General features: G+C 43.3%; 1 protein-coding gene across 2 annotated transcripts in view; it reads left to right on the top strand.

The window, feature by feature from the left end:
* CNTNAP4 (contactin associated protein-like 4) overlaps positions 1-26,243 on the top strand; it is a 329,264-nt gene that overhangs the window by 185,065 nt on the left and 117,956 nt on the right. The window contains exons 5-8 of one of the 2 annotated variants that reach the window (XM_006888821.1): positions 2,215-2,418; positions 3,679-3,863; positions 5,464-5,607; positions 10,786-11,047. In XM_006888821.1, coding sequence (XP_006888883.1) covers positions 2,215-2,418; positions 3,679-3,863; positions 5,464-5,607; positions 10,786-11,047 — 795 coding nt within the window. The remainder of the gene's footprint in view (positions 1-2,214; positions 2,419-3,678; positions 3,864-5,463; positions 5,608-10,785; positions 11,048-26,243) is intronic. The other variant, XM_006888820.1, reaches the window with a different exon arrangement.

Raw genomic sequence — 26,243 nt, 5'->3', positions numbered from 1 at the left:
ACCATCATCATCACCACCACCACTATCATCATCATCATCACCACCACCATCATCATCACCACCATCACCATCATCATCATCACCACCACCACCACCATCATCACCACCACCATCACCACCACCACCACCATCATCATCACCACCACCACTATCATCATCATCATCACCACCACCATCATCATCACCACCACCACCACCACCACCATCATCATCATCATCATTATCCCAATCTCTGCTGGGCTCGAGCTCATCAATGGAGGCTCTGTGTCAGTGCATCTGTTGAAGGAGCTTCCTCTCTTTTGTTTATTTACCCTTTACCCACATGATGTCCAGGGCCCTTCCGGACCAAGAGCAGGTCCAAAGGATGTCAGATGAAGTGATTGGATAGTAAATATTATTAAAAAAAAACAACAAAAATGACTGTATCACATTGCATAGTGGGTCACATATGATATAGGTGGACAGCAGTGAAGAGTAAGAGAAAGTGGCAGGTGAGTCCAGTCCAAGGAAGAAATCTGGACATCATTGCTGGAGGCATCAATTATCTGATATGCTTTTCATGACCCGATTTGTCTGACAGAAATATCCCAGGCACAAAAGCTGTAGGCTCTGCAGAAGATGAGTATCGCCATTAATGCGTAATAATAATGACAATCAAGAAGAGAGAAGGGAAAGATAGTTAAAGTAACACAAGCTAAACCTTTATTGGGAGAAAATTCTCTGGGTAGCTAATTCCAAAAATAGACTTTATCTAAAATAAAATCATTACTACGATGATTGCCTCGAAGCGATACATTAACTCCCAGATAACTGCATTACTCCAAATGTGTCAGCATTTCAAGGCCGTCTTATTGGAATTCGCCTTAATTTATTGTAATCTAATAATCCTAGGACACATTATTTGTATTTGACACAGAGTTACGTTTTTATCACACACATTCATCCGGTGATCTAACAAGGAATAATTGTTTTGTTAACACTGTCATACGACAGTGATGTTTATTCACACGCACTTGGTGGATAAATTCCTTACGTGCGCACTAACAAGATGTGAGAGAAGCAAACCTCTGTGTTGTCAGAAAAGCAACAGCAGCATAAAGTGGATGGAATTCGTTTTGTTCGCGGGAGGGGTGGATAGAAATGGTTCCTCTGAAATGTGATGAGGAGTTGGAATGAAATGCATATTTGGGCGGACAAGGATCTAGGGTGATGCTGCCAATTGGAAAAAGATGAGCGAATTGTATTGTCATCCTGTTGACTGGAAGAAGTTGGCTAGCCATTTGAAAAATCGCATCGTACCTTACCGAGCTTCTTTAACCTCCCCACTTATTATAGAAATGCATTCCAAGGGTAATTACTTACTGCTTTTTTATTTATTTTTTTTTAATCTTTGACTTGTGAAATGTAGTGAACACCAGCCAGCAATCTTAGTATCATCTGTTCTCTTCCGTGCCTCTTCTTCAAGGCACAACTGATTTTGACAGATGCGCTGGTATAACATGACATCTTTTTTTCAGATGAACCGAATAAAAAGTGATCTTGACAATGAGTAGATAAGACACTGTCAGAAAGCTGAAAAAACTCATCAGTGTCACAGTTATGACACAAAGGCAGCCGAACAGACCTTCTAATTTTAAGTCAATGTCTTTCCAACAATGCCCTTGGAAGACAGAGAATTGCATTGGCCTTAAATGTTACTACGTAGCCTGAGTAAAATGTAGTAAAACACACAGGCCGGTTAAATATGTGCTTGGAGCTATATGTGATGCATCTGAAGTGTGTGTGTGCACCCATGTGTGGACTCCGTTATGCATCAGTCAACTCTCTCCTTGGCTTTGAGGCAGAACCCACCCATAGCTGACCTGCAAGTAGGTTTTCAGGGGCAGTGCTTTGCACAGAGGGAGACTGCTCATCTTTCTCCCTGGGAGCAGCTGGGGGATTCGAACCTCACATCCAAAGTGAGCTGTTCAAAGCACCAGTCATTCGGTGGAAGAAAAACAAGATAGTCTGTTTCTATAGACCTTTAGAGACTTTTTGGGCAGCTTTGCTCTGTCGTCTGTCACTGAGTCAGAGTGAATTTGACAGTAACAGATATGGCTTTACCTTATAATGTGTGTGTGTGTGTGTGTGTGTGTGTGTGTGTGTATGAGCTATATTCTCCATGTATTTAAAATACTTATTTTTGGAATGACCCGTTAATATCTTTGTTTCTAGGATCAGAAGTGGTTGACCTTGATGGGAAAAGTTCCCTTCTCTACAGATTTGATAAAATATCGATGAGCCCAATAAAAGATACTATTTCACTGAAATTCAAAACCATGCAGAGTGATGGGGTTCTGCTCCACAGAGAAGGGCAAAATGGAGACCACATCACACTGGAATTAAGAAGAGGAAGACTTTTTTTACTTATTAATTCAGGTAAAACTTTTGTTAGATGTCATTTGGATAGATCTGAACTTTCATAGCTTATTTTTGACTGTTCAAATGCAGTATTCTTAGACTGCATGTTTTATAGTTTTATTCTATATTATATATAATATTCTATATAAAACAATATTAAAATGCTATAACATGCTATTATATGATAACAACATATTTTATGTGTGTGTGTATACACACACACACACACATGTATATATGGGGCATTGATGATGTAGTGTGTAGGGTGTTGCACCACTAACCAAAAGGCTTCTTCTCTAAGGGTTCAAATCCACCAGCTTCTCCATAAGTGAAAGGTTGAATGTTGGCAATTTCTTCTTCTTATTCCTCTTTCCTCTTGGAAACCCACTGGAGGGTCACTGTGAATCAGAACCAATTAGATTGGAGGGGGCCAAAGAGAAAGAGAGACAGAGAGATAAAAGATTAAAAACAGTATTTTAGCTTTGAAGTAAAAACAGCTCATAGTTTGTACGTTGGATGAGAGCCTCCTCCAATGTCTTTCCACAGCACCAGTGTAACTGCCACCCAAGCCCTTTTCTAATAACATAAAGAAAGGGATGGGTCATTGAAAAATATGAAGGCAGTAAAAATAATGAGGTTGTACCAAAGATAAAATTTACATAGAAAATGAGCGTGCCATGCATAATGCTAATAGAAGAATTAACAGTGGAAGAAATTGCAACAAGGTCGATGAGGGTACTTTCGCCAAGCCTCAGATGAAGTCGTATGTGATGACTTCTGAGATGACACATGTGGAAGGAGATGGCAGTCAGGAGAAGTGCTGTCCCACAAAGAGTCCTGGGGGGATAGTGTTGGGTTGCTAACCAAAAGGTCATCAGTTTGAATCCACCAGCAGCTTTGTGGGAGAAAGATGGACAGTCTTCTCCATAAAGATTTGCAGCTTTGGAAACCCCAGAGAAACCTAGGGGTCAGTGCTTGGAGAGTGGAGAAGGGCATCGTGTTTGGGAGGGTGGAGGAACACTGCAGGGGAGGAAGACCCTGGATGGTACAGATTGACACAGTGACTGTGGCAATGGGGTCAGGTGTGTCACAGACGGCGGGGTTGGTTCAGGACGGAGCAGGATTGAGAGCCTTGCTCATAGGGGTGTGATGAGCCGTGGTCACCTCTGCGGCACGTAGCAACAGGACAGTGGGTCTTTCTGCTGCTCAATGGAAGGGACATGGTGCTTTTTTAAAAACCCTGAGAATAATGGCGATTTTCTCTTTTCCTCATCTAAGGTGATGCCAAGCCTCCCTCTGCCCACGCCCCGGTCAGCCTCACCCTGGGCAGCCTTCTGGACGACCAGCACTGGCACTCGGTGCTGATCCAGCGCCTGGGCAAGCAGGTCAACTTCACGGTGGACGAGCACAGACAGCGTTTTCACACACAGGGGGACTTCAATTACCTGGATCTTGATTATGAGGTGTGACGATTGCATTTCAATCAATACAGATTTTACGGTGCTGTAGGATATTTACCACAGGGCCCCAGGGCAAGGCGGTGTTTCATTCTGTTGTAGTTAAGATCACTGTAAGTCTGATGCAAAAGGAACCATGATGGTATAGTGGTTAAAACTCCTACCTGCTAAGCAGACGTTTGGCAGTTCAAACTCAGGAGCAACTCCCTGGGAGACATCACTTGACATTTTGCTCCCGTAAAGATTGCTGTTAGGTTCTTTCGAGTTGACTATGACTCACAGTAACCCTTTGAACGACTCCTCTGAATGTTGACCACCATACTCACGATCTTAGCCACACACTCAAGCTCATTGTTAGTCACTGTGCCAATCCAGCCTGTTGAAAGATCATGAACTTGGGAACTCTCAGGGGTCATTAGATTCTCTTCTGTAGGATATCTCTGAGTTACCACAAACGAAACTGCAACAGGTTTTTGTTGTTGTTTGTTGTTATTTTTATGTCCTAGAAGCTCCCCGAAGAAAATATACTCTTGAGAACTCTGCTTTCAGTATAAGTTAAGAGTTCCAGGGGCATCTAGGGACAAAGTCCATAGCCAGGTGGCTTGCTAAGCCAAGGGCCAGGCATCTCTGGTGATTCAACGTGATCATCTCTTCCAAGGCAGAAAAATGAGAAGTCTCTTCCCAGAATGATTTACAGCCTCAGAATGCCGATGGGAGATGGTTGTAAGATACAACTGTGGGCACTGAGCTCTGTAAGCTCATGAAGAATGACAAGTTTAGGTCTCTCTCATCCCAATGAAGAAAGGACCCATTCTTCCCTCTCCAAGAACATCTTTCTCTCCCATGCCTTTAACTGTCTTTCTGCTACTGCCTCTTAGAACCCTCATGGGATGCTCTTTGTTTATTAAATTTATGTTCCCTACTAGTTAAAAAAAATAGTTACAGTTTTGGTCATGAACACTATTGAAGTTTCTTCTTCTTCATAGGGTGCTAACTAACGTATTCTTGGAGCTCACGACCATCTTTCTATCTGTGATGTGTAATCACATCATGACACTTTTAGGAAAATATTCCTCACGAAGAGAACTTAAGTCAAGTATGATTGTGATGAAAGATGTAGGATTTTGAGAGCCATAGATACGCCTGACCAGTGTAGATTTATAGGGAGAATTTAACTAACAAGTGAAATAATTAACAGTTGGCTCAAATGTGCTAATACTAATGAGCACTAGAAATGTGTATAAAAGAAAAGGCTATTATAATCAGTTATGTTACTAAAGAAATTAAGATTTACCATGAGTCTAAAGATGTGCATTTTCTTTTTAAGCTAATGTAAATATCAAAGGCAGGTATGAATACCTCTAAGAACAATGATGAAAAGTGAATACATGAATACATGTAAATTTATTTTAAATTCCACGTCTTTGCTATTATTCTTTCTGTTCAAATATCCATTTTGAATTAGCAGCCTGACAGTGTAAGGTGACAAAAAAAATCGATCTAGCTGTGCTGATTATTGTTATCCTTGCTAATCGCACATATTTAAGCTGATTTTCAGAAAAAATAATCACTAAACAATATTATTGATGCCATTTTTCTTTCTAAGATCAGCTTTGGAGGGATTCCAGCACCTGGCAAATCAGCATCCTTCCCACAGAACAATTTTCATGGGTGTTTAGAAAATCTCTACTACAACGGAGTGGATATCATTGATTTGGCTAAACAACACAGCCCACACATCACCATCATGGTAAGAGTCTCTTTGGGGCAAATGAATGGGTCTGGGAAGCTTCTCCACTCACAAGATCATTCCATTTGGATTCCCATTTGTTATGATTGTTTATCCTTATTCCTTTAAAATTTCTCTCTGACTGGCAGTATGCACAGAAGGAATTATTTCTGCCTAAATAAATTGCAATTCAGAGGGCATGATAATTTTTATGTGAAATAAAGCAGCTTTCTTCTTACGATTGATGTTTTAATTTTGCTGCAATATCATGAAACTCAGGAGACAAATTTCTTCTGGGCTGTAATTTCTTTAACAAGATATTCCCTGACAAACTCACAAGATAGGCATACCAAGTTATTGGAATCAGATAACATCCATGCATATTAGAGGGAATTTGAAAATCTTGTATTCTGCCATGGTCATTCATAACAAATAGAAGACGCTAATAAGCTGTTACCACATTGCATCTGTCAACTTGCCCAAACTGCAACGTTGGTCAAGCTGTATTATATTTTAATTTTATGGAAATGTGGCAGAATTGAAATATAACTGTATTGGTCAGGGTTCTCTCAGGGAAACTGTCATAATGAAGATTATAAAATGAGGAAAAGGGAAGTGAAATCAGTAACTAGACCATACCCAAAAAAACACACCCACTTCCATGTAGTCACATCTAACTCATAATGGGCTTCCATTCCATTTCTAAGGCTGTTCATCTTTACAGGAGAAGACTGCCTGTCACCTTTCTTGAAGAGTGAGGGCATGGTTAGAACCATTGACCTTCCAATTAGCAGAACAAGAAGAAGCATTCCGTGCTACCAAGACTCCTTTAGTGTTAGGAGCCATCAAGTTGAGTCTGACTTACAGTGAGCCTATGAACAACAGGTCTGAGCCCTGTTCTATTCTTTGCCGTCCTCATCAGCTCTGACACACTTGAGCCCATTGCTGCAGTCACAGTATCAATCCATCTCATCCAGGCTCGTCTCTGTTTCCACGTTTTCAAGGATGATGTCACTCACCAAGGAATAGCCTCTCCTAGCATCATGCCCAAAGTGTGTGAGATGAAGCTTTGTCATCCCTGCCTCCAGCCAGCATTCTGGCAGCTCTTTCTCCAAGACATACCTGTTTGTTCTTTTGGCATTCTCTGAGATGTTTAGTACTCTTCTCTAACACCACAGCTCAAAGGCATCAATCCTCCTTCTGTCATCATTATTCATTGTACAGCTTTCAGATGCATAGCAAGTGACTGAAAAGCACCTCATAGTCTTCTGACAGCATTGCTCTTCAGTAATTTGGAGAGGTCCCTGACTGCAGACTTGCCCAGTACAATATGTCTCCTGATTTCCTGATTGCTGGTACCAAAGATTGTGGATCCTAGTAAGATGAAATTTTTGGTAATGTCAATCTTGTCTCCATCTATCATAATGTTTCATAGGGGTCCAGTGGTGAAGAATTGTGTCTTCTTGATGTTGAGATGTAGCCCATGTTGTTGTCTTTGATCTTCTTGAAACACAGCGAGAATTTCAAGTTCTCCCCATTTTCAGCAACCAAACTCCTTGATAGACACATTTTAAATGAAGGAGAAGAGTCTTATAAAGTAAGGGTTGATTGGTGTAAGGTCACTCAGAAAAGAAAGTGAAATAGCCAGTAAGTAAAATAGCTTTTAGCTTGTGAGGGATGTTCTTGAGCACCTGGGGTTGTCCTGTCTGGGAGCTGCCACCTCAGGGGCTCCCCAGTCACCCCTGGGTGGGGAAACGTGGGCTTTCTGGGACAATGTATGTCCTCCACAACCCAAGATCACAAAGAGGCCCTGGGGACACTATGGCCCAAGTTCCACCCTGTTCCCTGACCGTCATACCAGTCCTTTCTGGCTCCCCGCCACCCTGATCGGACTGTGGGGTTCCGGGACACGTGATTTCCAGCCTAGCCGTCCTGACAAGAACAAAACAGACACGTATACCATTTGAGTAGACTTCTCCCATTATTTAAATTTAAAATATGTAAATTCCTGCTTCTGTTGTTTCAACAAATCCCAAAGCGCAGTATGAGAAAATGTGTTGTTTACAAAGTGTTTGATTCCTGATCCCATGTGTGAATTGGTAGTGTTTTTGTGTGTGTTCCATCCAGCAAGATTTTAAAATTGTTTTGTTGAACAAAAGGGGGAAAGAATTTAAAGGCAAAGAAAAATAGGATATAGGTAGTTATGTGCACGTGTGTGTATATGAGAATGTGTGCAGGCATTTGTGTGTGTGTGTGAGAGAGAGAGAGAGAGACACTATATGAAAGTGGTGAGCAGTGAGTGTGTAGAAAAATGTGTGTGAATGAGGGTGAATGTGCCTGTGTGTGTGTGTGTGTGTGTGTGTGTGTGTGTGCGCAAGTATACAGATTGTGTGGGTGTGAGAATGTGTGTAAGTACATATTTGAGGGTGTGGGCATGTGTACATGTGAGTGTGTGACTGGGAGTGTGTGTCCAAGTGCGTGTATGAGTGTGTGTGAGAATGCCAGAAGAATGTAGGTTAGCGTGTAGTCAAGTGTGTATATGAAAATGTGTGTGCCTCTGTGTGTGTGTGTGTGTGTGTGCGCACGCGCGAGTCTGAGTGTACGTGTTACATTAACAAATGAGCTTCTGGAAACCACTTGTACAGCTCACAGCCCTTCTTCGATGGCAAGGGGCCGTGCCACTCGGCAGGGCAGCAGGCAGCTGTCCAGTTGAAGCCAGAGCCGAAGCTTCAGCTGCTAAAATGCTTCCATTTTTACAAGATTTGATAGTCCGAAAATTGCCTTTACATTATGGGTCAGCGCAGTTTACTCTTCTGCTTTTGTTATTTCCTTCGAGGGGACAAGGTATTTGTTTACAGTGAAAGCATCTTGTTTTTTAACAGATTCCCACAATAGTCAAAGCTTTTTGTGTGGCTAAGGCAGAATATTCTAATGCCAGTGTCTATTCTTCCAAAAAGAACTGAGAACACTGAGTTTTCAAATCCGTATTTTGAAAAGTGTTTGATGATTATTTTGAAGTTAAAAAAAAAAAAACAAACCACAAAACAAAACCACAAACCTACAAAAAACAAACCCACAAATTTGTCTTCATTTCTGAAGCTTGGAACATGTTTAATTGTTTCACAATAATTCCCAATTCAAATATATTTCAGTCTTTAAATTGTTGTGATGGTGGTGGTGGTTGTTACATAGCCATCTGAATATAGTAGCAAACTATTTCATGCACATTATTAAATTGCTGGATTCACACCATCCCAGTGTATCTTTGACATCAGTTTTACACATATTTCCTCCTGATGGAACTGGTCTGTAATAAATGTCTAAGATACAAATGTCTAAGTACAAAATGGTAAGAAGACCAAAATGTTCAAAAAGAAAAGAAAATGGGAAAATGGGCAGAGTGTGAGAGACCTTTTGTGGACAAGCACATCTGGATGACCTACAAACTTATAAAAAATACAAACGGGTTGCCACTTTGGAATCTTATCATTAAAGCCAGTGAAAATAGAAAAGATTCCTTCCTATATTTACCAGTGTAAATATACAATATTTTAATTTTTAAATTTTCTTTTCGAAACTGATCTGGGAGCACTTATGAAGATCTATGACTCCGCTAGTTTTATATCTAAGAGGGTCTTCCGTGGAAACAAAAATGTCAGGACACACTGGCGAGTTGGATGGTAGGGGCGAAACCTGGCAAGTCAGTGAGGGAAGGTCTCTTATAGTGGAAACATCGGAGTAAACACGAGAATGTTCCCATACAGCACATAGCTTAGCTGGCCAAAGCCAGAACAGCCTAGGGTCACTAGGTAACTCACAGGGCGTACCATAGTTTACTGCTGACGGAAGATGGCCTGTTGGCATAGTGGAAAAGTCATTGGACTGCTAATCAAGAGTTCATTAGTTTGAACCCACCAGCCTCTCTAAGGGAAAGAAATGCAGCAGGCTGCTCCCTTTATAGCCTCAGAAATCCTGTGGAGCTTTCAGCCGAATGATTTCACAACAGTGTAGAGTTTTATTGCTTTTATTGAAGATCTTGCTGCAGCAAAATGTGTAAGATGTTTTAACTTTGTGAACTGAACGATGGTAGGTAAGTGCATTCATGTATGTATTTTTGTGTGGTTTTTAATATATCTATAATAATGCGAACTACGGCTGTTTGCAAGCGCTCTGGTGGCACAGTGGGTTAAGTGTTGAACAGCTACGTGATAGGAGAAGGAGAAGGCAGTCTGCTTCGGAGGATGCAGGCACAGCCTGGGAACCCTTTGGGGAGGTCTACTCTGTCTTACTGGGCAGCTGTCATCTGGTGTATGTATGCTTACATATAACATACAGTGTGCTAGGTGAGGGGAATATGTCTGCAATGATGTTAATTTAACAAGTTGGAAGACAGAACTGGAAGCATGGGTGACATGAGCAGAAAGGTAAAAACCAAATAGAATAACAGTAACCCAATTTACTGCCATTGAGTTGGAACAGACTCATAGCTGACCCTCGAGCAGGTTATCAGAGGCTGTAAATCACAAAGGAGAAGACAGCCCATCTTTCTCCCTTGGATCCAGTGGTGGATTTGAACTCCCTGAAAAGTCCAGCCTTCAGGCTAACAGGGCAACCCCTTACAGACAATGCCACCAGAGCCACCCAGAATAGAAAGTGCTTGCTTAAATAGAGTTTTATCAGAATCAATTGCATTGACCGAAGAAATCCAAGTCAAACAAACCAAAACAAATACAAACAAACCCACTGCTGTCAAGTTCATTCCCACTCACTGTGACCTTCCTCGTGTTTCTGAGGCTATAAATCTTAAGGAAATTGCTTCTTTTTTTCTTTTCTCTCTCTCTCTACAGAGAAGCTGCTGGATTAGAAGTGCTGACCTTTCTGTTAGCAGCCCAGCACAGAGGGCACTGTGGCACCAAGATGCCTGACATTGAGCTAGAAGTCTTTATTAAACTCGAAAAAAAAATAAAATATGGGAGACGAGGATGACAGCCAGCATTCCAGGGGCAAGATTTGCCTGACCATAGCTCTCTGGGTCTAGGAAAACTTGAAGATCAATGTCATGTTCATGTGCCGAGCAATTTCTGTCCTTGTTTGAAAGTGAGGAAGATGTGAGGAGATGAGCTGTCTTGGTGCATATGCTCCGTCCTGTTCCTGGTGTGATGGGAGTGTCACTCCATGTCTCCTCTCCTTTCTTCTCAGGGGAACGTGTCCTTTTCTTGTTCACAACCGCAGTCAGTACCCGTGACCTTTCTGAGCACCAAGAGCTACTTAGCCCTGCCGGCCACCTCCTCAGAGGACGAGGTTTCTGCCGCTTTTCAGTTCCGCACTTGGAATACGCTGGGCCTGTTGCTCTCCGTGGAACTTCCAGTTGACTCCGGTGGTCTCCTCCTCTTTCTTCATAACGGAAAACTCAGACTGACCCTCCAGCAGCCGGGAAGACCCGCCAGCGACATCACTGCAGGTAACGAATGCAGATGTGGGGCCCAGCAGCTCTAGCTGTGTGAGATTGCGTTATCTCTGTGTGCCCTCTCCCTCCAGTGAATTATTTGTTTAATGAATGAATATTTGAGTTAATAAGATTATCCTCCTTTGAGGGGCTTGATTCCAACTTCCTTTTACGTATGACCTCAGTGCTAGCAGTTCAGGTGGTAGGATCCTAAAGAAATTCTGTCACTACAAGTTCAGGCCAGGTGACACTTTAACAGCAACCCTCCAACTACTGCCGCTGCCCAGGACTTCAACGCCTCGTGACACCTTGGGAATTTTCAGACTCTCAGTAAGTCTGACCAATAGGCTCAAAATTCAGAAGTTACCACGAAGCTCTCTTAAAAAAATTGCCGCAGTATTAAATTTGGGCAGGAGCTCATGAGCTTGGCTTATAATTTATGAATTGGCAGAGGTCTAGTCTGAAAGACAGAAAAAAAGCCACTAAGGGCTGACGGGAGCTCTTTCCAGTTAACTGTTGGACAATGGCTGAGGTGACAGAAGTGATGCCTTTGAGTTGTTGTGTTGGAGGCGCGTACTGCCTCTCCCAGGGACAACCGGAAGAACGAACAGGGATGGTGGCTTGGGCAGTGTGGTCAGAGTGGTTCTTGGAGGCAAGGATGGCGCAGCTTCATCTCCCAGGCTCTGGACATGTCGTTAGGAGAGGCTATTTTTTGGTAATGGTTATCACGCTTGGGAAGGTGGAAGGTCAGTAAAAGAAGGACCAGCGCTCAAGAAGACAGATTGACACGGTGACTGCAGCAGTGACCTCAAGTGTGTTACAAATGATAAAGGTCTTACATAGACTTTCTATGAATCTGGTGGCCACAGCCAACTCACAGGCAGGGGCTTCAAATTTAACAGCTGCTCTGCCAACCCAAAGCCACGCTGCTCAGAGCCGGCAGCTTCTCGGAGGAAGACAGACATGCTCCTCCCATACAAATTATAACCTGTGAAAACCCACGAGAGGGTCGCCTGTGGGTGGGCTCTAACCCAAAGGCACATGACAACAGCATGAAGTAGAAGGCTGTTATAAACATGGGCACTTAGGAACAAATATGTTATGAGTAGTTGTTGTTGTTGTTAGGTGCCGTGGAGTCATAGACGACTCATAGCAAACCTATGAACAAAAGACCTAGCATTTATATAACTTACATCATTTCTCCAAGTTCATAGAGTTTATGGAGGTAAACTGATTTGGAAGTGGATGCCACTCCTGCTTCCCAGCTTGTTTTGATTGAGGAGCTCCACCAAACACTGTCCACTATGGGTGACCATTATCGCATTTGACACATCCGTGTCCGTGTTCAGCATCACAGCACTCTCGAGTTATGAGAGGGAACTTCTATTGCCTCGTAGAAAATTGTTTTCCTTATTTGGGATGAAGGGGGAGATTTTTGAGATAGGCTAAGGAACCAGCAGCCAGGAAGTCAAAAGACAAGTTGGATTAGGAAAGTTTGCTGTCAGGGACCTCTCCAGAGTGTTGAAATGCAAAGGGTCAGTCTTCATAGCTGACCCTTCAGAAGGTTTTCAGTGATTATAAATTGTGCAGGAGGAGATTGCCCACCTTTAATCCATGGAGGAGCAGGTATACTTTAACTATGTGCCTTTGGGTTGGCAGCACAAATATAAGCCCAGTGTTATTTTTTGTTATGTGCTGCCACGTGACCTGTGACTCATAGTGACCCTGTGTACAGTAGCTCTGGACCCTGTCCTACTCTGTCTCTGCAACATCTGCCTCTATTACCCTAATCATCCAGTACTACCCCCTAAATGTGCCATTTTTCTTTGATTATTTTTATAGCTTTAGGTTTTACACTTTTCTGTCTTATTCTTTGAGTTATTTTTGTATGTGATGTGAAATCTGAATCTTGTTTCAGTATTCTACAAATAGATATCCAGTTCTGCCAGCACCTTTTCAACTTAAGGTGTCTGTGTAGCTGGGTTATGTGGACACAATTGCTGTCTATTGCCAAGAGGGACAGGAAATAAATAATAACACACACACACACACACCCCCAAAACAAGAGTGGGCAATAAAAGCAAATTTGGAAAAGGATACTAAAGGGAGGAGAAAAAGAATAAGAAAGGAAAAATAAGAATAAGTAAAATAGACGAAGGGATTGGAAAAGGGGAGAGGGGAAGACGAGAGAAAATAAATGAAATAAAAACCAGAAAAGAAGGATGAGAAAGAAAAAAAAAGAAAATACAAAACAAGAGAGAAAAAGAAAGGACCTTGTGGAAGTAGTGGGCTGGGGGCCTGAGAGTTACTCTTGCCACTGCTGTGATGGGTGAGGTCGAGGTCTCTGGTCTTGGATGGTCTTTTTTGCTGATCCTGGAAGAGGTTGGGATTGTGGGGCTCAGTCAGAGCAGGCTTTCTGTTCATCCGTAAGGGAGCTGGGGGCCAAGACACGTCAGTGTCCCAGGGGAGAGACTGGGGCAAGGTGAAGAACTAAACTTGTGCCAGCCTACATGGCATCCCGGGATAGGTCACATACTAGGGGCAGAACTTGCTCCTGACCTATTAATACGGTGTGTCTTACCAGGTAGGAGGGTGGCACCAGGCAGGGCACTCGGTCTAACAGGACTCACCTTACTGGTGTTAGAGGGTGGAGAGCATGTGTGTTTCCAGTTTCGGGGTGGCGTGCACCTGGTGCCAGCTCCTCAAAGCCTCTGCCAGACCAGATGGTGGATGGGCAGCAGTTCAGATGGCTCACTGCCCTGGTAGGAGGAGTGCATGTACCTCCCTATGTGGAGACCACATGCACTTGACACGAAATTTACAGGGACATTCTGCCAGGGGTGGTCACTGCCAACCCAGAGATGGCCAGGGAGAACCCACTCTCCTAGTCCCGAGAGGCAGAGCGGACACAGAGATAGCACAGCTCCAGACGTCGGCGTGGGCAGCTCCAGACACCGGATCCACAGAGGCACTCTCACAGGAACTTTGTGCTAGTCTGTAAGGTTCTGATCAGAAATAGTGCCTGCCAGTCTAGGCTGGAAGACAGAGCGGTGCAAGCTTGGCCTCAGACAGAGCCTGGGCAGGGCATGAGATGGAGCTGCTGGCCAAGCGGAGGGCCACTTCAGGGGGCGGTTGACTTCCCTGAAATCCGGGAGGTTTTTGGAGAACAAGGAGGAGACCACGCCATTCTTGTCCTCAGCAAGCTGCAGGTGTGGGCACCACTGCTGTCCTGGTAGCTGCTTGCAGATGTGCAAAAATGGCTGCATTGTGTCGGGTCTGTCACCACTCCCTGCTCCATCTCTCCTGCTATTGGCTGCTTTCATTCAGTGTCTCCTTCCATTCGGTGTTTGAACACCTTCCTCCTCACTTCCTTTGAAACTCAGGGTTTCAGGATTATCATCTGCATCTGTCATTTTTGTTTCCTGCATGTAGAGGGTCCGGGTTGCCATCAGTCTCATCCACTGTCTGCCAGATACCTTGACTGTTATCTTAATGGAAGTCCATTGCCAGGACTTTCCTCTGGGACACCTCTGGGTGAATTTGACCTTCCGGTTACTTGTTGAGCACAAACCATCTGCATCACTCAGGACTTAAGTTTCTCTTAAGTGAATTCATTATTATTTTTCTGTGGCCTTTGTAAACCAAAAGTCATACCTATTGCCACTGAGTCACTTCTAGTGCATGGTCACCCCTGAGAACAGAGCAGAATTACCCCACAGAGTTTCTGAAGCTGTAATCTTTAACCAATCAGACCGTTTTCATCCTTTTCCCTCAGAGCAACTGGTAGGTTTGAACTGACAACTTTTTCATTTCTAGCCAAATGCTTCAACAACAGCATCACTATGACTCGCATATATGCATTTGCTGTTTGGATTCCCATTTGAACTAGCGCTTATGTTATACTGGTTCCTTTAATAATGAGTTAAAATATTTCATACATGTTCATTTTTTATTTGTCCAGTAGTCATGATTCGGTCGAACCAATGCCCTCGTGTTTGCAGTATTTGAAGGCGTGATGCTAGTCTACTGCCTGACAGCGCTTCCCAATCCGCATCTTTGGAACCACAGTCAAAAATTAACTGGACTCTCTTTCATTTGTCCTAAGGCCTCTGGAGATACAGAAGGCTTGGTGGCTTGATGAGTTAAGCCTCGAGCTACAGACTGAAAGGTTACTAGTTCAAACCAGGCAGCAGCTCTCCAGGAGGACAGCGAGGCAGGTTCCATACACAGATACAGCCTCTAAAGCCCTGTGGGCAGTTCTGCTCTGGCCTGAGGGGTTGAGATGGGCTGGTATTGCCTTGAGAGCAGCCGGTGGGTCCAGGGACATAAAGCATTTGGGTGTTTGTCTGCTTTGCTCTTGTGGGCCTGTTCGACGTGTAACAAGGTATGAAAAAAGCCCCATAGATTCTGCAGACAACAAGCACTTGACAAGTGATTGACTTATCCTGAAACATGCTGGCAATGCAGAGATCTGTCGCTCTTGCACTGAGTGCTGTGGCGATGAGCTCACTGGATTTGAATCCTAATTCTGCTTCCATTAGGTTTTGAATAAATCACTTCGTATTTCCGAGCTCACTTGCTTCGTTTGGGATATGAAGATTATACGGCTAGATTGAAGCGAAGGAATCTTGTTGGTCAGTGCTTAAGGCGTTTGGCTATAAAAGGGTGAGCACTTGGAGCCCATCCAGGGGCAAGACGTGTCCGACTGCTTCCGTGAAGATTCACAGCATTGGAAACCTGTCGAGTTGGCTCTGACTCATCGCAGACCTGTAAGATAGAGGAGGACTGCCCCAGACACTTTCCAAGACTGTAAATCTGTATGGAAGCAGACTGATGGCCCTTTCTCCCACAAAGCTTTCGGTCAGCAGCCCAGAGTTTAACCTCCTCTGTCCTGGAGGGTCACCCTGGTCTCTGTGAATCAGAATCAACCTGATGGCAATGACTTAGCTCTTCTCTTCATTGGCTGCTTTATACTGAGGTTCAGGAGATGGAGGAGGTGGTATTTTCTGATAGCCGAGCCCCCCTCTACTGCGTGCACCTTATTCCTTTCACTCCTGTGTAGTCCCTTGAAAAATAACAATCTGTGTTTTTGTTGTCGTTATTGTTATTGGGCCTGCTTTTATTATCTTGTTAATTTGGGCTCCTATCACTAATTGGCCTTCTTGAGTCACGACAGATGGTAACCAATCTGTTTTGAACGAAGAGGAAGGAAATGGGGGGAGGGAGGCGCTCCCCAAGAGCTTTTGTTTTACTTGCTGCATGTGCAACTCAAGGCCCAGAACTTCTCATTTGGTTGACTTGACTTTCAAGATAAGAGTTCAAGTTGAATCAGGGCAGAGGCAAGTGGGAGGGGCTGGGCATTCCCAGGATCCCCGTGGATCTGTATCTCTAGGCTACTGGACAGTGAATACCTGAAGCCTTCATCATAGTGACTGACTTTTTGTCCAGAGTTGGATACATTATCAGGGATGTAGAGATCATAAAGATTGTGCTTTTGGACACCAAATGGGTATTTTTGCCCTCCCCTTTGGTTAAGCATAGTATTCTTTTAATGATTGCAAATAATATTATTAAGACTATATTTGTGTCTAGGAAATGAATGGTCAATTTAGGTCAGGGCTTTGAGAGAGGGATACTTTGGTCTCTCCAATAAAATGACATAGCTTTTGACGTGAGAACTCCATTACATTTTCACATACACAGCATAACATAAAAGCCAAATAACTGGAGGTCATGGTGGGATAAATAGTTCCATGAATTCAATAAATGATCAGTGCATCACATGATCTTTAAAGACAATTAAAAGATGCCATTGACACTCCTGTCTTGTTATTAACGATGACCGGAATTTCTCGAATTTGACTGGAAGAGGGCAGGTCGTTGTTGTTAAGGCCATCGAGTGGGAACTGACCCACAGCTGACCTTCCAGCCGGTGTGCAGAGGCAGTGAATCGCGTGGGAGGAGACCGCCCAGCTTTCTCCATGGGACAGCTGGCGGACTTGAACCGTACGCCTCTGGGTTTTCCTGTGCCATTGCAAACTTTTTACATATCCTTTTGTTCATGAATTGCTACAGATTAAAGGTAAGAGCTGCAAATTCAATATTAATGACCTTTCCTCCCCCCCCCCCAAGAGGTACGATGCTGTGACTTTTGTTGTAATGTTCTAAATGTGATAGGTTTGCAGGCTGCAGAGGAAATAAATTAATCAGTGTCATATTAATAATTAAAAGGCTCCCTAAATCTATGGTCTAAAAATGTAAGCTTGCCATTAACGTGTAGTTTATTGTGATGTATTTGACATCCTCTGAAGTGGTTATATTCATAGTCTAATTTCCAACGTCTTGAAGGAGCCGCTTCGATACAATGAGAGCCCTGTGAAGCTCGCTCGTTTTGAACAATCTTGCAGGCATGCATATTTCATAAATTACTAGGTGTAAGCGTGTAAAGAAAATATCCCCTAATGTTTAAATCAAATACAATCCATCATGGCATCATATAACTTATCATGCTATTCCCACTGCTGTTCAATCGATTCCAAGTCGTCACGGCCGTGTAGAACAGAGTGGGACTGCCCAGAGGACTGGAAGGCTGTGTGTGAATCCTGAGGAGAGCAGACCGCCTCATCTTGCCCCCGAGGAACCCTCCCGAGGCGAGTTCAAACCCGTGACCTTTTGGTTCGCAGCCACTGTCTTTAAATGCTGTGCCACCAGGGCCCCTTCATATGATTTAACGCGATGATGTTCACAACAAGTAAGGAACTTGGACACGTATAAGTATCAATCTAGTGGCATTGTTACATTTCAAATAACACAAAAGGACTTCTACACATCAATGGCCCCCAGCTCCCATCCTCCATGTCTTTTTAAAATATTCGCTTTTTTTCGTTTCAGTGAGGCAAATGCATTTTTGATCTAAAGATAGACAACTTAAGTGGTAGGTGGATGGGTAGTTGGCTTGTGGCTCCATGGGGAGAGCCTTTTCACTTCTGTTTAACAAGTACCATGTTCAATATTAAATTAGTTGTCAGAATATTTCATAAAGGCCCTCCAAAGAGAAATGAGTACTTACTCAGGAATCTGTGTCATATTGTACCAAATCCTTCCATTGTATAAAGATGGCTTCATTCTTCTTGGCTATGGGAGGTATATATATCCCCAATCTAATATGATGTAAAAACTTGGATATTTTTCCATTTCTTACAATGGAATCTAGATTAACTTGTATTGAGAAAGAACTGAGTTGTGCAAATGTTTGGATTATGAGGCTACATTTTTAATGTGAAGCCCAGTTTTGCAAATTTTCATTTTTGAATTATTAAAAAACAGTGTGTCAGACTGTGTAATTTTTGAAATATTGAAAATGTTACATTTCTCTAAATCAGAAAACATAGCAGTCCTCTAAGCCTTCGGGAAGCACTGACACTTCAGTGGCAGAGTTCTCTCTTTCTTACCTTCCACGCTGGAGGAAGCTGTAGTGGTGTAGGCCGGGAGAGCTGCACTGCTCACCCACACACTCTGCTTCCCTGGGGGTTCAAATCCTTTAGCAGCTCCTTGAGAGAAAGGCGGGCAGTCTCTTTCCATGTGATTTACAGCCTCAGCAGCCCCCGGGGGCATCAGTTGTCTCTTCCAACTCAAAATGATGAGTTTTGAGTTTTCCATCCTGGAAACCTGAGTTCCATTTTCAGCCAGTGCATCCCATGTATTGTGTGTGTTCGCGAGTCGACTATGGCTCAAGGCCATCCTACACACGATGATCGGAACCTTGCCCTGTCCTCTCACATCCACACGTGTGGCCACCATGAGTCTGTCAGTGTCAGCTTGTGTGTTGCTCTGACACTGAACAGATTTTTGAAGAGCTTCCAGATTAGGAGTGACTAGGAAAAATAACGTTGGCAGTCTGCTGCTTCCACAGTGCAGCCCATGACAGCCTGCAGACCACATGGTCCAATCCCTGACTGATTATGGCTGTGGCAAGGCCTGGGCAGCCTTTAGCTTTGTGTCACATGGAGTTGTGAGTTGGGAGCTATCTAACAACAGCACAAAATCCCCCATGGCCCAACACACGTTCAGCCTTTAAAGATGTTAAAGCAAACAATAAAATCACCAGAAGGCTTGGAGAGCCCTGCGAACTGTCCCATTATAGTTCCCCACTGGAAACAAATTATTGTCAAATGTGAGCTTTCAGCTAGGATTTCTGCTGCTGCTTTAGCCTCAGGGTAAAACTCAGAGCTATAAGCTCACCTCTGGCTCCCACAGGTCTGGCAGAAGCAGGAGTGCACTGTGTGGGACGTTTCTGCACGGCTCCATTCCTAGGCATCCACGAATCCTGTGGTGCTGGTGGTGCCGCAGCCTTCCCCAGCAGAAAATGGGTGGTTTCAGGGTTTTTTAATACTCTTCCTTCCTGGCTGTTGCTACCTTTCAGATTATAAACCTCTCTCTCCTTTGAACATCTGTTCTCACTGAAGTGCTTGGTACTGATGACTCTCATCTTTTCACTTGACAAGAGCCAACTGGTGATATTTATCTTTCATTCTCTTAGTGAATGCCCTCTTAACATGTTCAGCATTGCATCAGAGCACGGAAAGGGCTATTTGATGGCAGGCAAGACCCTTGAGTTGCTCCTTGGGTAGTGGCTGGTGTGTGTCTTTCGGACCTTTGCAGGAAGCCTGCTCTATACAGGAGGCATATTTTGCCCTTTATGTCTCACCAGAATGGAGTTGCCATTGCTTGGAGTTGGCGCAACAGCAACTAGAAAAGCCATGAATACCTGTTAAACTCTTATGAGAGGATAATGGTGGCTGTGCTCTAGCAGTATGTTGTCATAGTGATTTAGGGCTGGTGCCAGGAGATTATTTCTGAGGGGGATAGATGTAAACCTTGATTTCCTCCTGTATTTTGTGTGTTTATGTGGTTTGGGGTCGAAAGAGACGCTAAGGGGAGAGAAAGAGAGTGAGAAAAGGAGAGATGGAGGGAGGAAGGAGGCATAGACTCAGAGAAAGAACGAGAACATGGAGAGAAGGAGGGTAGCGAGAGGGTCTATGTGTGTTTCTGGTATAAAAGCCATTCTGTCCCACCACCTGAGATAACAAACACTTTCATTTATTATTCTCTTAGTTCATTATTCTATTATTCTATTTGGAGTGGCCATCCTCTCAGACAAAGTCCGCAGGGAACATAACTGCAGCCTGGCAATTTGGGTTTATTGTTCATGTCAACAAGAACACACGCTCTGGGGAGCCATCTGTGTCTTCGTAAGAGGATGTTATGGCTCGATGACTTACAGGATTTAAGGCTGTGTTATCCGACTTGGGGAAGGATTCAAGGAAGTAAAGATTTACTCGAGATTAAATGTTGCCAGGAAGTGAGGGCACATCTATGATTGACGGAAATTTTGTGACCCTTATCTAGAAAGGTCTAAGAGTGAAATAAAGCTAGAGATGCAATTGATAAAGTTCACTCATACTACCCAGGAGAGGAAGAGGGAATTTGCTATCATTTGTGATTTTCATAGTAGCCTTGCTTTTGTTTATTTCTAGATAGAATTAGAAAGTATTTTTGCTGTGCTTCTAACACCCATCACACCACTAGGCTATGAAAAGGTGATCTGTGCTTTGAAAAGTCATACTGTGCCTGTTACTTGTGTAAAATATAGTAGTAGTGTTTTGTTTGTGGTTTTGGTTTAGGTATTATTATTATTATTATCATCATCATCAGAGTGCTCTCGTCTGAAGTTGGTGTTCTGTGAAATTAATCACATTTAGGCAACACCAAGGCCTAGTTATAGTGATTGGCCAGTTCCTTTCTACTATTGTTGTTGTTAGTTGCTGTCGAGTTGAATTCAACTCAGAGCAAACTATGAAAAACAGAGGTGAACCCTGTCCTGTTCTGTTCCATTCTCATCTTCTCAGTCACACTTGAGTGCATTGCTGCAGTCACTGTGTCAGGCCATCTCTCTTTCACTGACCTTCCACCTTTCCATCATGGCCTTTTCCAAAGAATAGCTCTTCTTAACAATATGCTCAAAGTATGTGAGATAATTTCACCATCCTTGCCTCTACGTAGCACTCTGGCTGCACCTTCTCTAAGACATACATGTCTGTCCATCCTTTTGGCAGTCCACGGGATATTCCGTTTTCTTCTCCAACTACAAAACCTCAAAGGCATCGATTACTCTTCTGTTGTCCTTTTACAGACTAGCTCCCTAGCAAGTGACTGAAAAGACCATGGCCTGAATCAGGCACACCTTAGTTTTCAAACTGACCTCGTTGCTTCTCAGTGCTTTGTAGAGGTCCCTGACAATAGGAACTACTTTCCTCTTTCTCAAAGTCAGGATCTTGAACACAGGCAAAACATTAACCCAACTACCTTTCACGCATGGAGAGAAGATGTGGTTTTGGAATCAGACTCAGGTATCTGTTGTGGCTATGTACCTTACTAGCTGAATATGACTTTCAAAATAAGAATAAGAATAGTTGTGTAATTAAATGATACGGTGCGTATAAAACACACTCTACCTCTTTTGTGTAAGAGTTTCAAAAGGCTAGCCCATTATTACTGCCATTGTCGCTACTATTCTTAGCGCCATACCAACAACATAGTATGTTGTGTCTTCTTCCTTGGACTCAAAGTTCAGTTAGTGGGTGGTTGTGTATCGAAATTAGCATTTAACTAAAAATATAAAGACCAGTATGAATATCCACCATTAATGTTGTGACTTCCCCTCCTCTTTTTGTCACAGTTGTGTTGCCTTTGAAAGGGGTTTGCTTCTCCCAGACCTCAAGGGAGAAAGGAGCCATACTTTAAAAAATGGAATCTGATTATTACATTACCATTTTCATTATGTAGAGTTATGTGAAATGAATTACATGGGTTCTTCATAATTTAATTTGTGCAATTAATCCCATTGGCAGGTAATAAATCTTCTCATCATAGACAAATGACATCTATTACAAATGGGACTAGAGGACAGCCTTCTGGTTACCCCATGAACATAACATCAGAGCCAGCTAGCTGGCAAGATGATTGCATTGGACTACATGCAACTCCACAGTGGGCTGTGCTGGAAATGTTTCTTAAAAGTCTTGGTCCGACTTCATCTAATTCGGCTCCACACAGCGATTTCCCCAGTGGGCTTGAGCACAGTGGAGATCAGGCGGATGGCGTGGCCTAGGGCCGAGGTTCAGTCAGTTGCTTATGGGGTTGCTGTGAGTGAGAGTCGGTTCGAGAGCACCTGGTGTCAATGATGTGGCCTCCATGTTGACTCTTTTATCCCAAAGGCCTTTGGCTTACTCCTGCTGCAGGTGCCTGGAGAAGTGCCACTCACAGTGTGATGCTTTGTGGTTGTTGTTAGCTGTGGTGACGTGGGATTGAGTTCACAGTGACTCTGTATGACAGAGAGGAAGAGTGCCCGGTCCTGCCTGGTCCTCACAGCTCCTGCCATGCGCGAGCCCACTGCTGCAGCGCCTACATCCTTCCGTCTCACTGACGCTCCTTCCTCTTCTCTACTGATGCTCTACTTTCCAAGGTCTGATGCCTCACAACCATCGCCTTGTTTGAACCCGTGTTGCAGACACTGTCTTTTCGTTGAATTCAGAGCCTGCCTTGTACTGATCCTTGCATTTTACCCAGCAAGATGATCCTCTCCAGGGGGCATTTCCTTTGGGAACGCATGTCCACAGGACATGAGATGAAGTCTCATCATCTTTGCTCTAAGAAACATTCTGACTGTACTTCTTCTAAGACAGATTGGTTTATTCTCTTGGCAGTCTATGGTTCATTCAGTATTGTTGTCATCATAATTGAAAGCTATCCGTTATTCTCTGATCTTCTTCATGGTTCATTTTTCATGCACACAGGAGGTGATTGGCAAGACTGTGCCTCAGGTAGGCACACCTTAGACCCAAGATGCCATCTCTGGTATTTAATTCTCCCCGGAAGCCTTTCTCAGCAGATTTTCCTGCTGCAATACATTGTTTGATTTCGACTGTGGCTTCCATCACTTCTGATTGTGTATCTATGTAAAATGAAATCCTCCATTTTGATCTCTTTTTTCCTACTTGTCATGATTCTAGTCCTGTGAAATATTTGTTGCAAAATAAGTAGAAATTGAAAGAATTTTTGCTTTACTTCTGCGAAGTCAATTTGGACTCATAGCCTCTCTACAAGACACACTAGAACTATAAGTAAATGGTCAGTAGGTCAGTGGTTTATAGAGCAGTCTGTTTTGTTTTCCTAGTTATTCTTTTTTACCATATCTTACAAATGCTCCAGTCTTCGGAAGATTAGGAAATACGCCCCATCACAGGGATTTGGAGAAGCCCTGTCCTAGACCGATGGGAAGTTTCCATGGGAATCACAGTGAAGTCTGTAATTAAAGCACATCCAAGCTTTGAAAAGAGGTGGTGGTAGACATGACAAGAGTAGAGGTGGGAGAATGAGGAGCTGTGTCTGTGCAGGTGACTCACAGCTGTGTAGACGTGGAAGGATTTTCACTGTGAATGTATCCTCTTAAAGAAGGCATGGATGACAAATCTGGGACATTTGATTTATTTCCGTCGAATCTCAAACCACCAGGGATTATATAACATCTTTTAGTGGTCTAAAATAGACAGCCCTTTGAAACCGTGTCTAAAAGTATCTAACCTACATTTCTCATACATATTTCAGTTTCAGGCCTTTCCCATTATCTTTCACAAACCAAACCAGAGTTAACTCTTCCAAGAAAACATTTTTTCCCCCACATTATGCTGTCATGTGAAAAGGAGGTTGGATATCCAGGGTGGAGTTTGTGGTACACTAAACACACCCACAGTGAAGAAGTGTGATCCCCTTAGGGAGTGTCAAAGATTTTTCCCTCTGAAAGCTCCAGGTAGGCTGGTGGCAAAGCCAGCTGGGGTGGGGGGATGGTGTAAAATGTCAACAAAGAGCCCTGGACCTATTGGCTTCCTAGGGTTCATCTTCTTAATTACTGAGTTGATTCATCCACATTGCATAGTCAACGTGTGCAAACTTACCGGCTGAGTCCACAGAAGAGCTGCTTTTGCTTTGTCTCTGCCATGTCATTGTGAAGAATCAACTACAGAGACCCCAGGAGCCTTCGTTCCCTTGGCAAGGAGTAGCCCTGATATGCTACCTCGTGGATTCATGAACAGTGGTTTCATTAGAAGGGACTGTATTGTTTTTGGAGGTGGTTAAAAAGCTGATGAGTGTAACTCATGTGCCTTTGAGTTGGAAATACAACTCCTTATCAGATTTTCCACACACACAAACTCACACACAAACACACAACGCTCGCTCAACAGACAAACAGACACACATAGTGGCTGTTATGTGCAATCTAGTTGGAACTGACTCATAGCTGAACCTCCAGTGAGTTTTCAGAGGTTATAAATTGCATGAGCGGAAATTGTCCATTTCTCCCACAAAGTAGCTGGGGTGGAACTTCCTGCCTTTGGATTGGCAGTGCAACTCCTTGGCCTTTGGCCCACCAAAGCTCCTCTCTCTCTCTGTACTTGTGTGTGTGTGTGCGCATGTGTATATATACATATTAGAAAACATAGAAAATACTGAGAAGTATAAAAATGAATAAAAACACCTATACTTATCTAGGGAGTTCTGATGGCTTAGAGGTGAGGGGTTGCGCTGCCAACCCAAAGGCACACAGTTTGAATGTACCAGCTGCTCCCTGGGAGAAAGATGCACAAATTCTTCCATGCGGTTAATGCCTCTGAAAACCCACTGGAAAGTCAGCCTTGGGTCATTTCTGACTCGATGGTACATAACAACAATTACATAATTATCTTACTCAAAAATTATAATTTCTATTTTAACCTATTCTTACTTTTATAGAAAAATGAGGAATATGATTAACATTATGTATGTATGATTTTATATACTACTTTATCCCCTAACTTTACATCGTGGAAGCAGTCCCTCACTTACAATGGGAGGCCTATTCCGAAGACTGTGGTGTTACTCAGCTCTGAGATTATGTAACCTGTTTTTTTTAAAAAAAACACACCCTTTTGTTCTTATTGCCTTTTCTTTTCCATATCTTTTAAATCTCTTTTTCATCTTTGGAAGTTTACATGAGAACAAACTGACAGCAGCAGGCAGAGACTAACTCCCCCCACCATGTGGACGGGATGACACCCAGCAAAGGCTCTGGACAGGAAACTTCAGGAGCTTCCTGGTTGGTGGAAGACTTTAATACATGTGGCAGAGCCGTGTGTTTCTTTGTGGAACTTGGAAATTCTGTGTTCAGAATCCCTCCAAATCCTTTCTATGTCCCTCTTTATTTGTATGTTTCTTTTCCTTATAGTAAAACTGGCACCTTCTGTGAGTTCTGTGAGTTGCTGTTATGTGTCTATGGAGTCTCTTAACTCTGAATCACGGTGACCTTGTAAACAACTGCTCTGATTCCTGCCCTGTCCTGTAACAGCCTCATCGTCTGTGATGTCCTTGAGCCCAGTGCTGTAGTCACTGTATCCACAGAGGGTCATCCTGTTGAGGGTCTTCCTCTCTTTCGCTGACCTCTGCCTTTCCAAACACAATGTCCTTTTCCAAAGACTGGCTCCTCCTCACAACGTGCCCGAAGTCTGTGAGGCAAAGTTTCATCATCCCTGCCTCCAAGGAGTGTCCCCTGGGTGCACTTTCTCCAAGACGTAATTATTTGTTATTCATGGGATGTTCAGTACTGTTCTCCAACACAGCAACTCAAAGACATCCATTCTTCTGTCATCCGTATTCATTGCTCCACTCTCAAATGCATGGCAACTAACTGAAAAGACCATGGCTTGGATCAGTGCTCTAGTGAATTATTGAACCCAAGGGAGCAGAGGGAGCCAGCTTGTCAGAAGTGAGGATAAATTTGAGAAGTCAGAGAACTCCCATATTTGTAGCTAGCAGATCAAAAGCGAAGGAGCCTGAGGAGGGATGCCTTACAACCGGCTTCCTCAAGGAGTCGTGGGGAAACTCTGTTTTGTAGCCAGCAAGTCAGAAGTGGAATGGCGTCTCTCCAAGTGGGCAGATTTCTGAGGTCCTGACATTTGAGCTCTGACTCTGTTCTGGTGTCAAAAGATAGAGGAATACGTACTACTTGGGCATCTGGTGACAGAGAAATGGGCATTTAATATTTTTCCATCCAAGGCACAAAGAAAAGAAGATTCTAATCCATTTCATACATAGAGAGAATTCCTTTTTCAGTTGCCTC

The sequence above is a fragment of the Elephantulus edwardii genome, unplaced genomic scaffold (genome assembly GCF_000299155.1).
Source record: "Elephantulus edwardii isolate Elephantulus edwardi_28Jun2011 unplaced genomic scaffold, EleEdw1.0 scaffold00072, whole genome shotgun sequence".
Taxonomy (NCBI): domain Eukaryota; kingdom Metazoa; phylum Chordata; class Mammalia; order Macroscelidea; family Macroscelididae; genus Elephantulus; species Elephantulus edwardii.
This window is presented reverse-complemented; position numbering and strand designations above follow the sequence as displayed.